The sequence below is a fragment of the Eptatretus burgeri genome, chromosome 12 (genome assembly GCF_056783735.1).
Source record: "Eptatretus burgeri isolate ZD-2024b chromosome 12, Ebu_testis_v1, whole genome shotgun sequence".
Classification (NCBI taxonomy): domain Eukaryota; kingdom Metazoa; phylum Chordata; class Myxini; order Myxiniformes; family Myxinidae; genus Eptatretus; species Eptatretus burgeri.
In genome coordinates, this window is record NC_140972.1 from 18,473,261 (window position 1) to 18,488,260 (window position 15,000).

General features: G+C 43.5%; 1 protein-coding gene across 1 annotated transcript in view; it reads right to left on the reverse strand.

Moving 5' to 3' along the window:
• Positions 1–15,000, reverse strand: part of LOC147015194 (heparan sulfate glucosamine 3-O-sulfotransferase 1-like) — a 156,471-nt gene that overhangs the window by 15,979 nt on the left and 125,492 nt on the right. Inside the window, exon 2 of the mRNA XM_085849745.1 lies at positions 9,180–9,758. Coding sequence (XP_085705871.1) covers positions 9,180–9,641 — 462 coding nt within the window. The 5' untranslated portion in view covers positions 9,642–9,758. The remainder of the gene's footprint in view (positions 1–9,179; positions 9,759–15,000) is intronic.

Here is a 15,000-nt window from a genome sequence, read left to right on the forward strand (position 1 = left end):
TACGGTATGACAGACCTGAGCCTCGTCCTGGTGGAGGAGTTGCTCTCTTCGTCAAGACACTATTCCTCACTCTCCATGCACTGCCCTCACTCCCCCACACCCCCAGGAATACTGATGGCTTCGGCTTCCACTCCACTCCCACCTCATGTTTATATGTGTACTGTACCATCTACCAAACAGTGATGACTCCATTTACACCTCACTATCTGAAAACATGGACCAACTTCAATCTTCTCATCCAATTTCTCTTCCTCAGATGTGGTGACTTCAATTGTCATCATGCCAGTTGGCTAGGTGTGGGTACCTCTCTCACCAGTCATGGCACTTCAGCAAAAGACCTGCGACGCATTGGGACTGACTCAATTGGTCAACTTCCCGACCTGGATCTCAACCAAAGGTACTCCATCTCTTCTGGATCTGATTTTGACAAATTTCCCTGAAAATATCTGTTGTTCTTCCTCCACTCCAATCGGTTCTTCTGACCAAGTGCTTGTCAAAGTGGACATCTCTCTGGCTGTTATCAGAGAACCACGTCAGTGCCGTCGAATCTGACATTTCACTCAGGCTGGCTGGCAGGGTCTCAAAGCAGCCATCAAACTTCTACACTGGTCTCCCATCGCTACTTTCTCCAACATCAACTCATCCTGGGAATTCTTTCATCGAAAGTTGCTCTTCCTCATGCACAGATTTATACCCTCTCGTCTTGTGTCCTACCTTTTAATTTTTTTGTATACCTTGTCGAGGCTCGTATGAGAGCTACCACACAACGCACAGCAAGGGGGGCATGAGACAAGAGGGGCAGGAGTGGGAAGGACAAAACCGTGGGGAACAGAGACATTCGGAGATCTGTGGAAGGGAGAGGTTTGGAGCAGGGAACAGGGGTATCCAAGATGGATATTACAGGGACTTTCAGGAAGGAAAGCAAGGAATTTGAAGGAGGTGGGTTTGGGGTGGATTAACGGGGGTAGAAAAGATCGAAGATTTGAATGGGATGGGGGATGATAGGTGGTGGTGAACAGCTGTTTGGAAGGCTTGGAGGGAAGAATGTGATTGAACAGAGTGAAGGAGTTTATTCCAAAGGCGGGAAAAAAGAGGAATGAAAGAGTGAAGGCGAGCAGTGATTATTGATTTTGGTAGTTTTACCAGAAGGGGGTTGTTGGCGGACCTTAAGCGACCTGCGGAACTATGGTGGAGACAAATCGCAGACAGAGAAGGGGGGGCGAGACGGGAGAGGAGACTGTAGAAGACAGAAAGACCACCGACCTGCCTGTGGTGAGAGAGTGAGACGCCCAAAGACTAAGCCTTATCGCGGGAGATGGTTTCCTCCCGCCCATGGTGCACTGAAGCTGGTGGCGAGGCAGTTGTCCTGAAACAACTTGCCTTTGCTTCTTGGAAAGCAAACCCAACTGACGGTAACCTCAGTTCCTTCCAGAAAGCTAGGAACAAGTGTGTGTCTACCCTCAAGAGAGCCAGAAAGCAACATCTTTCTCATCTCATCTGAATTCTCAAAACTCTCTCCCTCCTCCAAATCCTGGTGGTGTCTAATCAAATCTGTTTCTGGTGTATGTTCCCCCTCTATCCCCTCTCTTGCCTCAAATGGCCGCACTACTGATACCGCACGTGAAAAGGCTGAATGCCTAAACTCAGTGTTTGCATCGAAATCTTGCGCTGAAACCCAATGCTTTGTGTACCCACCTTACCCAGTCGCACCCAACTGTCCCTGGACGATGTGTCCTTTTCTTCTGACAAAGTGGAGAGCTTGCTGTCAAACCTTGACTCCGATTCTGCAACCGGTCCAGACGGCATTAGCCCACGTGTCCTAAAAACCTGCTCCTCTGCCCTTGCTCACCCTCTCCCTGTTCTATTCACCCTCTCATTCACCCTTCACCCTCTAAAAGGTCATTTGCTCAAGGTCATCTGCTATCTTGTGGGAAATTAGCAAACATTACTGCCCTGCATAAAAAGTGCAATAACTGATCCCTGCAACTACAGACCAATCAGCCTTCTCCCAATCATCAGAAAGGTTATGGAATCCATCATCGCTTCAGACATCAAATCCTTCCTCTTCTCCAATGGCTTGATTTCTGATCATGAATTTGGTTTCAGACCAGGTCACTCTACCCTGGATATGCTGCTTCTACTTTCCCAACAATGGATGGAGGTACTCAATTCCGGACATGAAATCAGAGCCATACCCCAAGACATATCGCGTGCTTTTGACATGGTCTGGCACCCTGCCATACTCGCCAAACTCTCTTCCTGGTATGGTATCCAAGGCCATCTGTACTCATGGCTCACAGACTTCCTCTCCTGTCACAGCCAACGTGTGGCTCTAAATGGAGCTCTCTCATCCCCTCTTGATGTCCAGGCTGGAGTTTCTCAAGGCACCCTTTTGGGCCCTGTTCTTTTTCTGGTTTTCACCAATGATCTCTCTGAGTCTCTGGAAAATCCTCTTTATCTCTTTGCTGATGACTCCACCCTCTGCCCTACCATCTGTCATCCGTCAGACCGGCAAGCAGGAACTTTTTCGCTCTCTGCAGATCCGGGTAAAATCACAAACTGGTGCAACATGTTGAACGTGTCTTTCAATCCAGCCAAATCTCACACTCTCACCACGTCTCTCCAAAAGCACCGTTGGGAACCCCCCCCCCCCATCTACTTTCTCAACAATGCTCTGGAAGAAGTCCTTTCATTCAAGCTGATGGGTCTCAGTATCTGTCATGATCCTTCCTGGGAAAGCCACATTTCCAACCTGGCCTTCAAAGCCAGTCGCTGACTGGGAATCCTCCATCTTGCAAAGTCCTTCCTCGGCCCACCTGAACTCCTGACCACATACAAATCTTTCGTCCGCAGCCTGATGGAGTACCGCTCTCCGCTCTGGGCTGGTGCTCCTGCCTCTCACATTTATTGGCTTCACGCTGTGGAAACCAAGGCATTTCGGATCATTGGTATCTCCCATGATGAGGCTGAGTCTTTGGGACTCTCACTCTCTCACCACAGGCAGGTCGGTAATCTTTTTGTCTTCTACCGTCTCCTATTCGGTCTCGCCCCCCCACCCTTGCTCTGTCTTTGAGTTGTCCCCACCATATTTCCACAGGGCGCTCAAGGTCCGCTAACAACCCCCTTCTGGTAAAACTAACAAAATCATGAATCACTGCTCACCTTCACTCTTTCGTTCCTCTTTTTTCCCACCTTTGGAATAAACTCTCACTCTGTTCAATTCCATTCTTCCCTCCAGGCCTTCAAAACAGCTGTACACCACCACCTCTTATCATCCCCCATCCAAATCCTCGATCTTTTCTACCCCCGTTATTACATCACAAATCCACCTCCTTCAAATTCCCTGCTTTCCTTCCTGAAAGTCCCTCTAATGTCCATCTTGTATACCCCATGTTCCCCACCCATCCCTCTCTCTTCCACAGATCTCCTAATGTCTCTGTTCCCCACTGTTTTGCCCTTCCCACTCCCAAGCCTCTTGTCTCATGCCACTCTTGCTGTGTGCTGTGTGTTAGCTCTCATACGAGACTCGACAAGGTGTCCACAAAAAAAGGAAAAAAAAAAGAAAGAAAAGGTACGACGAGTTGTGCATTCTTTTATAGGTCTTTCGGCACCAATGTTGTACTGTGCTGTCAGTAAACTAACTGTAACCCTTCTGTTTCTTCGCACAATTCGTGTCAGCCTCCTTTGGCCTCTTTCATCAATGAGCCCTTTTCGACAACTAGTCTGCCATTGGCTGGATGTCCTTTGAGTGGTGGACCATTCTTAATACACACGGGAAACTGGTGAGCATGAAAAACCCAGCAGCGATGCAGTTCTTGACGCACTCAAACTGGTGTGCCTGGCATCAACCACCATACCCCTTTCAAAGGCACTTAAATCTTTTGTCTTGCCAATTCACCCTCTGAATGGCACACAAACACAATCCGTGTCTCAATCGTCTCAAGGCTTAAAAATCCTTCTTTAACCTGTCTCCTACCATTCATCTGCACTGATTGAAGTGGATTTAACAGGTGCAATCAATAAGGGATCGTAGCTTTCATGGAAAAAGCAGGTGTTCCTCATGTTTTGTACACCGAGTGCATATTACACACCATGAGCTGCTGCACCAAGCCTGCAATTCTTCCTCAGCCGACATTGCAGCAAGTTCTGTGCCATGTCACAATTGCACATATAGAAATACAACAGGACTTGTCCTTCCAATTTCCTTTCTTCTTGTATCTGCTTGGAATCAACAGTTGTGAAAGAGGTCATGGCTAAACAAAAGTTAAACCATCTAAATTGTCATAGGTTGGTGCAAAAACTAAATTATTTGCCCCAACATCATTCATCAGGTCTTTAACCCTCTCAACATGAATAGTGAAATTATGAATTTTTAATTTCTACCAGATATCAACCAATATTGTACTATTAAGAAATTGATGCATCTTTTATATCCACGGAATGGTGAATGTTCCTCGGAAATGTTGTAATTTACTGTCAGTGGTCACACAGAGAGGATTAACCATGGTGGTTCAGCTTCAAATCAAAAGCAAGACTGTTGATGGAGATGAACAACTGGCAAGTTATGGATTATCAAGCTGTGTGTTCACATTTCTTCCAGCCACACCAAGAGCAAATAATGAATCAAAATAAAAAGTTAAAGCAAACAAACAACCAAGTTGGTTGTCTGCCCATTGTCCATTTCCCACAACAAGACTTAAAATTATTGTCCTTTCATCCTCTGTCAACAAGCTCTTCTTTGGGCCTCAACTTCAGTATCAACCTTTTTTATGCCTCCGCTGATGAAGTCGCCAGAGGCATTATGTTTTCAGGTTGTCCTTCCGGCCGTACGTTCGTAAGTACGTACGTCCATCCATGCAAATTTTCTTTGTCTTCTCTGCAACAGCTTATCTGATTGACACAAAATTTTGACCATAGATGTGGCTACTCATGTGCAATGTTTTAATGATAATTATGATGTCATAGGTCACGTGGTGGTGTGGCAGCCATGTTGGCAAAAAGGAAAAACTATGGACCTTCGTGTCTCTGAAAGCGCTTCATGGAAAAAAAAAATTAAACTTGGCACGTGTCAAATACTCCCCCATGGGAAACTAGTGTGATTTTTATTTGATGATGTCATGGATGACTTCGTTGTGATGTCATAATTGCATACGTCGAATGCTGTGTCCAATCAATATGAAAATTTTGAAGGTCATCTCGGGTTCGGCAGTCATATTTATTTTTAAACATACAAACCTTCAAAAATCTTCTCTTAAACAGCTGAACAGATTGAGGCGAAACTTTACAGGCCTATCCATGTGGAACAAAAAGTTCTCCACCTATGACGTCAGAGGTCACATGGTTTGGCAGCTCTGATTTTTTGAAGAATAAAACTTTTAAAATCTTCTCCAGAACGGCTTGACAGATTGAGGAACTTCGCCCACATGTAACCCAAGCATTGGGGATACCAGGGTGCTCACAAATAAATAACTCGTCACATGGTTTGTCAGCAATATTGGATTGAAGGAAAATCTTAAAAAAAAAATAAAAATAAAAAAAAATAAAAAAAACTTTCTCTTGAACCGCTTCATCAATCGGCGTGAAAAGTCACAATTATGATCTATTAGTGATGTGGAATATAAGTTTTAAATGTCAACCTGATCGGACGAATGGTTTGGCAGCCAGAATTATTTAATATTTTGAATCTGGGTTCAGGGATTTAAATCAGACGAGGTACAAGTATTATGATGATGTAATAATGTGGGTGGAGGCATATCTGGCGACATTGCAACGTTGAAGAGTGCCCTCTAGTTTTCACATAATACACCACAGCACACTTTGGTTTTCATGGAAGCTTTCCAGTTGGTTAAAAAATAAAGCTCCATTCTTCCAAATGTATTGCGGCAACTAATTTAGCGGCAACAGCCATTTCAAGGATTCAAGCGTCATTACACTGTAGAAGAGGGTTTGACGCAAGTGTGAATGTTTTTTTTGAACAGTCAGCTGCACAAACGCATAGACATTTACTGACAACTAGTGTGCACAATTTAAAACTGGAGAGTTCATGGAACACCTTACCTCACGCAGTCTTGAGAAAAAAGGCCATGGGCAGGGTCTGCGAACAGCAAATTTGATTGGTCGAGATGATGTAAAATGCTGGAATATTTTGTCTGGGAACTGTTAAACGAATGGTTTTTGAAAGTGCCTATCAGGCGATTTGTATTCTACAGTGTTCAAGTACACATTCAATTTAAATAAAATAGAATTTTATCAGTTGAAGGGAAAAAAAAAATTCAGAAAAGTTTACCGCTGTTGCTGGAGCATCTTTTCCATTTACCTTATCTACCATGTTATATTAGTTCCTCATGCCTGTTTGTGTCCTTTGTGACATCCTTAAAAATATCACGTTTCCTGTTTTGGAATAATTTTCAATTTTGTTTCACTGCCGGACAAGTAGACAGACAAAAATATTATCTTACTCCTCTCTGCGCATGCACGATCTAGAAAATTTTAGATAAAAAGTTCTGCTAAATTACAGGTTCGTTTTCCAATTCATGTTCCGAATCGTGTTCAAAATATAATTCAACTGAAATCAAGTTATTCCTCAATCATAAACTGACAGACAGACAGCAGACAAAGTGAAACATTCATTTCACCCCGCTTTTTGCTTCGCGCACGTGGGGTAACAAAGAAACCATTTTACAAAATTTCAGCCAAGTAGTAAATATCCTGACGAAGCCAAATATTTTAGCGATACGATTTTGAATGTGCAGTGTCACGTTGTACTTTAGTTTGTCATCTCAATAGTTGTTGATGATGGAATAGCTGGGAGAAAGCTGGACCAACAGGACACACTTTGTAGGTGCATAAAAATTAAAGGAATCCAAATTTTGAACATTAATCACACAGCATTTTTCTTTTTATGCCTCTGTAGCCAAATGCACTAATGTTTGTGGGCCGTGCACCGGCTGTGCGTCCAGAGCAGGTTTTCGTGACCACGATAACTGATGAACTGCTGAAGGGATTTTGACAAAACTTGGTACAAATATGTATATGATGCAAAGATGAACCGATTCGATTTTTCGGACAAAAGGTCAAAGGTATATGGTCATGTGACCTTTAATTGAAAAACTTCGTTACCACAATAACTTGTAAACCACAGAAGGGACTTCAACCAAACTTGGCACAAGTATGGATTGTGATACAACGAACTGATTCAATTTTTGGGTCAAACAGGTCAACGGTCATGTGCCCTTTGAAAAATCCTTTTGCAGATCAGAACTCGAGTTAGTAGCATCTGTTATTTTCTCTCTTTCACGTATCTCTTTTCTCTCTTGCACTATGTCTCATTTGACCTTTAATTGAGATCAAACATAAGAGTGGGTTGAAACGCAACGTGGGCGAAGGCATATCCATCAACTCATTTACGTCAAAATATATTTTCCAGTTTTCTTTTGTCAAGTGCCAAAATAGCAATATGGGGGAACATCACTACTGTACAAATAACAAGACACATTTTTTAAAATCAATTACCATGTCCATTTAAATTCCAAATTATTTGTCTTCATGGAATGGCACTAACCAATTCTTGATACTTTTCATCCCTGGATTAGGAACGTCACAAATTCTGCTGCACAACTGAACACTGGAAAAGTACAAAAGCTGCTGTGTTAACTTCGATGCCGGATCGACTATCCCTGGAGCGCATTTTATACAGGCCTAATGGTACGACATAGCAATCATGTGATTCAGAAAACGTGTCTTTTTACTGAGCACCACCATTTGTAGACATGGCCATAATGCCTGATCCGAGTGCAATTTCCCAGCAGTGAGCTGGAGAAAGCACTGAGTGTCCTGCCCTCCAGCAAGCGCTGTTTTGGCACGAAACGAGTTTGGTGCGTGACAGAGTCGTGGTTTGGGGGCAGATCTGCACTAAAATAGTCCATTCTACAAAGTCCATTAGACTTCATTGTGCCATTTTATAAGATTCCCAAGAGAAATACTGCCTGCCATCTATTTACAAGGAAAATGCATGAGAGAAATGCATTGAGCTTTAGGGCTTGCAATTCCACCTCCACATAAAAAAAAAACAAATCAAAGAACATTATTTACCCAAGTGGAACATTTATCTTCACAGAGAATTGTATTAAAATCACGTTTAAAAAGAATAAATCGTTTTAAACAGCACTGCACCAAAATTACAATGACACCAACAATCTAGATGATATTCAGGAGCATAAAAAAGGCAGGGGTGTGGGGGGGGGGGAGTAGGGTGAGGATTTGTTTGTACAAAATGTTAAGACTTCCGCAGAAGTCATTCACACTGAGGTGAGACAATGAAAAATTAAATAATAATTTAAAAAGGTTGCAAAAGCACAGGATTCACCCCACTTCTTACAACTAATAATAATTGACTAGTGCATAATCGCTAACTTGCCGTGAAATTTAAACGTATTCCGGAAAGGCATTTCCCAGAGTATGTGCAAACAGTGTCATGTGCGATAATGTGATTGCCCTGCATCGACAGCTTGATCTTCATGGGGGGAATGTCTGACGGTCATTCGGCATGCTTGGCAGTTGGCACCAAGCAATCTCGGCTTGGTTCTATTCCCAAGAATGCCAAACAACTTGAAAGAAAGGAAAAAAAAGTGTAAAGATCAAAAAGTGCCATCCGAGTACAGCTACAACAGGGAGCCACTGTATATTCAAATCACGCAATCCTTTACTTGGGGTTTCAAAGCTAGTTATCGCATCTGCAAAAGGCTGTGGATATCGATACATCACTCAATAGTTTGAAAAGTGTCGATCCTTCTTTGTCTTTATCCTCATCAAATTCCCTGATTTGGTTTATTGAAATAATTAATACTGTATGAGCATTGTACATGCATGTGAATGGTGTGCTGCCATATGGAGGTTTGCCACGAGTGTGATGGACCAAATGGCTTTTACCGGTGCCCTACGTACTGTGGGATGATTCAAAATTTCAATCTACTAAAAAATTAAAAAAAAAAAACAATTGCAAATATCTTCTTCTTTTTCTCAGTCCCAAATTCTATAATTGAGAGAATCAGTTACAGGAAGAACAAATGCACAAACCACACAAACATATAATAATAATAATAATAATAATAATAATAATAATAATAATACAATTAACACAGCAATTTTCAGCAATGTTCTTTCATACCCACATGCCTTACCTCAGGTTCAGTGAAGTAAGCTGGTGTCTTCTCCAAGGTGACCTGATCGTCGTGTGAAGGGGGCATCTGCAGACGGTACCATTCGGGACCCTTGCTGAACTTCTCGTTGGTATTGAAAAAATGCAGCTCCTTCTCGGCAGTAATGACGGATGGATGCATGCTCAGCATTTCAAGCAGGGCCCGTGTGCCACCTTTGCGCACACCGATAATGATGGCGCGAGGGAACCGGGGACTCAGAGATGGGTCCCTGGCCATAGCACGCCACCACCGACCGCGATGATGGCCGTGTTTGCCTGCGCGCAGGGGATGCCGGTCAGCATGAGGCGAGGACAGTGGTGCCGAGGCATTGTGGATGGCAGATTGCACGTTGGCGCCAGGTGCTGCACCATGTGACCGCAGAAACACGCAGGCCATGAGAAAGGCCAAAGCCAAAAATGCGGCCTTCCGGGCCATAGCGACCATGCAGTGGCCCTTGTGAAAAATTCTCAAACTTCCCCAAACTCTCACAGGTGCAAGGACAGAACTGAGGCCTACTTGCTCCGTTTTCAGTCTGTTCTGTGGAATGGCGATGACAGATACCTGCAGACCGTGAACAAACAAACAAACAAATAAATAAATAAATAAAAGCCAAACAGCCCTCTTCCACCAGAAGAGAGAAAAAACAAAACCAGTTTGATTTATAGCTCAAATGCACCCTTGAACATCACTGCTAGCAAAACACCATTGTTCCATTTCTATGTGTTGCAGCTTTGTGACATGGCAACATATCTTGACAAATGATAACGCTTGTGCGTCGACCAAGGCTCAGCCCGTTACATATAAAGTTCGTCTATAAGCTTGCAAAGATCGACTCGCTTGAAAGTGAGAATTATTTTTAGTCGACTCGAGTCTGTTGTGGGATTTGTGCAACTATGAACCTCTTGTTAAGTGGAAAGACAAAGCGAGCTCACATTTTTAAAAGCAGAAGGAAAAAACAGGAGACTCAAGTGCTCTTCGCCATTTGCTCGAAACATCTAGGAGCATTTTGATTCCCATGGACATCAAATCAATGAGGAATTTCCTCCAAGCGGGCACTCTGTACATTACTATAATGGCCCTTTTGTCAAGGCTGGTAGCTGGTTGCTAGGAAACACCGCCATGCTTGATGGAACTGATGGCTAGGTGCTGCTATATTGCTCAAAGGCAACATAATGAAGGATAGGCAGTCAGCTTAAAAGCCACCAAAAAGTCATTGCTGCAAATGAGACACGGACTGCAAGAGGACTTTATCGATGCTTGTCACTAGCTTGCAGATTTTAAAGGGTATTTGGTGGGCATTATGTGCACCACCTTTGCATGAGGAGATATCAATGGTAGCTCACCCTCCACAGTTTTCCCAGCCCAGCTGTGTCATTTAAAAATGATCTTTTCATTAGGCGGGTATTGAGAAAGATCCCCTGTTGCCAAATAAGCAGCAAATCTTTGTCATGCAAAATGAGTCCCAGCAGAAGGCAAGATGCAACACCCTGCACGCTCAATGCCTCTGCAGCTGGCTAACGAAATGCTGAGGGACTTGGTGAAAAGGCCCATCAGCAAAAACACAGGTGCAACCGAGGCAGCTGCACCAACAAGGTAGGCCGATGCCGAGTTGAATAGAGGATGGATTTTTTTTTCTTCCAAAGGCAGCTACACTATATTTCAGGTTCTCCTTGAAATCATTGCAAACGCTCCAAGTCGATTTGATCTTGAGTAAAGACAAAACAGTACGGCCTGAAATTAGCACACAACAGACGACATCAACATCCGTTCATGATCATGCTTCTTCCAGAGCTTTGGCGCTGCTGAAGCAGTCACGAGGAGAGGAAAGTACCAGCCTATTTGTCGTTTCTCTTCACGGTGAGACAAAATAAATTCGCCATGGGATGGACACACAATGGCTTACTCTTTTCGAAAGGTAAAAAAAGGATCGTCAAAGTTCAACAGCAAATGTTCAGATGGGGCACCAGGCTTTATATCCCATCCAGAGGATGGCGCACCCTTTGATGCAGCACCATGCCTACGAATCATTGGGATGACAGTCGGGTATTGATCCCAGACTAAACACCTCACCTCAAAGGTGAATATGCTACCTGAGCTATCTTGCCAGCGCACATATGAAAATGTAATGCTTACAACATAACATTACTTGCTAATTGGTAAATGTGTAGATATTAGTTTTGCTTTTGATCATTATGCACATTTGTCTATATATTACATACATAACGGCTTAACTTTGCACACCCTTCCCCTCCACCACCCCCACGCATATATGGTATAAAAGACATGTCCCCAAGTCAATGGGGCTGGGAGTGCGGGGTGGGAGGGGGAGGCAGCCGGGTGTGCAAACAAGCTTTGTCAATACCAAGTGACCACTACACACAAACTGTTTAAGACAAATCATCAGAAGATGAAGTAAAAATCAATTGTAACAAGAGTAATTCGACTGCGCACAGTCGACGGGTATGCCTCTGCTCTCCCGCACAAACACTTGAGTATTGACATATTTGACCCTTGACTTTTATCATATCTGTCCCAAAATCTAATCAGTTAATTGCCCTGTCAAACTTTACCTTTGTACCAAGTTTGATGAAATTCTGTCCAATATTTGAGTTATAGCGTAAACAGTAAAATGTCAGAGTTTGACCTTGACCTTTGACCCTTGACCTTTATCACATTAAGCCCAAAATCTAATCACTTAATTGCCCTGTCTTACTTTACCTTTTTACCAAGTTTGATGAAATTCTACAATTTTCTTCTTGAGTTATCGCGCAAAACGAAAATCCGGACGGACGAACAGACAGACGGACAACCCGGAAACATAATGCCTCTGGCACCCTTGGTGCGGAGGCATAAAAACTGTACAGGAAAATGTATCAAAATGTTTGGTGGAAGACAGTTTGAGATTTAAAAATAACATTTTCAGTTCAAACTCAAAAGCATTTGACCTTTTAAAAGATTTCTCAACATGTGTTGAACATCTTCCTTTGATGCTCAATATTTACATTCAATAAATCCTGTGGATCATTTTCTCAAAAATGTTGGTAACAAGTGAAATCCTTCAATACAGCGCGTGTGGTGAAGCAAATGAGTACACTAATGTTACAAATATGCAATTTATGCTTTTTCAGTTGAAAAACAATTAAAAAGCATACTTAATATTTGAAATGTAAAAATCTTGTTGTTATTGTGATAAGCACCTTTATATATAACAGAAGGTTTGTAATCGTTCGATACAGCGTGGCAGGGGGCCGCAAAAGAATGATGTAAAATAAGAACTTAGCTTTCAGCGTTCGGCGCGAAATGCCATGGTGGGCGGAAATGACATCTTTCGGCGCGAAATTCGATGGTGGGCGGAAATGACGTCTTTTGGCGTGAAATGTGATGGTGGGCGGAAATGACGTCTTTCGGCGCGAAATGCGATGGTGCGCGGAAATGACGTCTTTCGGTCGTTCGTACATGAGAGGGGCGCGTTTCTTGGTTTTTTTTCCCGTCAAGCAATAAATTAAATGGTTTTCACATATATAACACATTAGTTTCACAAATTTCCATTGAAATACTCGGGTATTTCCATCAATTCTTGCTATTTCTGTCTAGGTTACGCACTGCCATCTACCGGACGGCCGTCATTGGCTGTCTTGAGGCATGTGGGGGGGGGGCAGGGGACACTGGAGACGTGGTAGACACCGGGGACATTTCAAACTCGGTGCAATTGTATACAGCGCACGCGCTGTAAAAATATATAAATTGTATGCAGTGTCCGCATTCGCTTCTGATCACTTTCGCACAAACAAACCCTTTGTTACGACTTTGTAAAAATCGATATCTTTACAGAATTCAGGCCGCTTCTTAATGCCGAGGATTATCAGCTTATTACATTCCCTTTATCACGTACTATTGTGATATTACTTCAACATGCATGTAGAACAATATACATTTGTACATGTGTGAATGTCAAAGCAAAATACGTAACTGTCGTATAGTGTCTGGTGAAGATTTAAAGAAGTGTTCTTGAAAGTCAAAATCTAGCTTGGCAACAATTAGTCTACGAAACCGATTTAGGAAGAGAATCCTTGTCAAATCGATATTGCGGCCGCAAATATAGCTGTTGCCAACAGCATGACAACCAAAAGATTATGTACTCGGCTTCAGAACAACTTGTTCTGCAGATCGTGAAATTTATCAAATCAACAAGATGTTTGTTATAATGTGACAAAAGAAAGCCCGACAAGAGAGTTAAGAAGATTTCCCCTCGAACGATGAAACAAAACTGAGCACATTATATGTGGAAGCATTTCTTTACAGATCCCAGGCAGTAAAATCATTCTCAGCAGTGAGTGAGATTCCTGATGTCATAGGCAGGTCTTTGGCGATTGAATGTTTTTCATAGGAATAACATTTTAACATCCCCAACAGTATGGACACCAGATTAACATTTCCAGAAAGCTACATTGTAAGGTATATATTCCTGGCACAGGTTAAAAGGTGAGTGAAAATATTAAAAGTGATAAAGGCAGACACAGCACAGCTAACTCCCCCCCCCCTCACCATATATTTGTGTTAATGAAGCAGCTGGACTAATTAGATGTGTTACTGCTAACAAGGAAAAGATGTTCCTCATTACTTTGGGCTGGGTTGAAGAATCCGGTCAAGCAGAAGTAAAAGCAGTTGGGAGTTTGCGCCATTCCGGTCATCGTCCCAAAGTACAGACTGGCCCCAAGTGGAATGGAGATTAAGGCATTGTGATCATTGTAATTGCACATAATTAAACCTCGGGTGGTGGTGGCCAGCCAGGGAGTCATTACCAACACAGTCAGGCACAAACACAGGAATCAGAGTTGGGTGTGCATGTGTGTAGAGCAGACAAAGCCAGAACCAGGCACACGCACAGGGCTACGGCCAGCAGCAGGTAGACAGAGTCTGGGTCGAGAGGCTGGAGTGCACACACGGAGACAGAGCCGGAGCAGGGCATTCACAGACAGAGCCAAGTCCAAGAGCCGGGCATGCGCAGACGGGGCCGGAAGATGGTTGTGTGCGCAGGCAGAGGCAAGGCCGGGAGCTGGGCATGCACGCATGCAGACAGAGCCAGGGCGGGGAGCCGGGTGTGCTCACAGATGGGGACAGGAACCAGGCGTGCTCACAGACGGGACCGGGAGTATGCGAGCAATGTGAGTGCAGCTGGAAACAGGAATTGTGCGCAAAGCCAAGCACAGGCATTGCGCATGAAGCCGGGCATGGGAATTGTGTGCGCAGCCGGGCACAGACATCGTGCGCGCAGCCGGGTATGGGCATGGTCATTGTATGTACAGATGCCCAAACACCTACACATGTTTGAGAAAGAATTGCAGATCAAAGGCGTCAAAAGTGGAGGATTTGGCTAACTGGTATTAATGATGCAATATGTTTAACAAAAAACCAAAAAAACATGAAGCACATTCTGAAGCTTGGGATTTCCAATCATTGAGCATTTTGAGTGGTGATACGTCTCAAAGATTGCCCCAGAAGCTGCTTGTGGTAGCAGGTTGGCAAATGGTTCAAGAACAGCACTTTATCAGAATGTGAGAGGGCAATTTATAATGAGTGAAGGGAAACCCTGGTGGTCAATTCATTGCATTTTAGGCTTTCCTGCTCCAGGAGGTTCTTGTGAAGGAAGCAGTCATGCTGCATGAGCTGGAAAGCCAAATTGCCATTCATTAGGCCCATTTCCTATTGATCAGCACACTGCCACTGCAGCCAAACAGGCATGCAGATAAAATGTGTCGTCAATCTCACACACAGACATACATAACCAGGGATCGTTTCACCT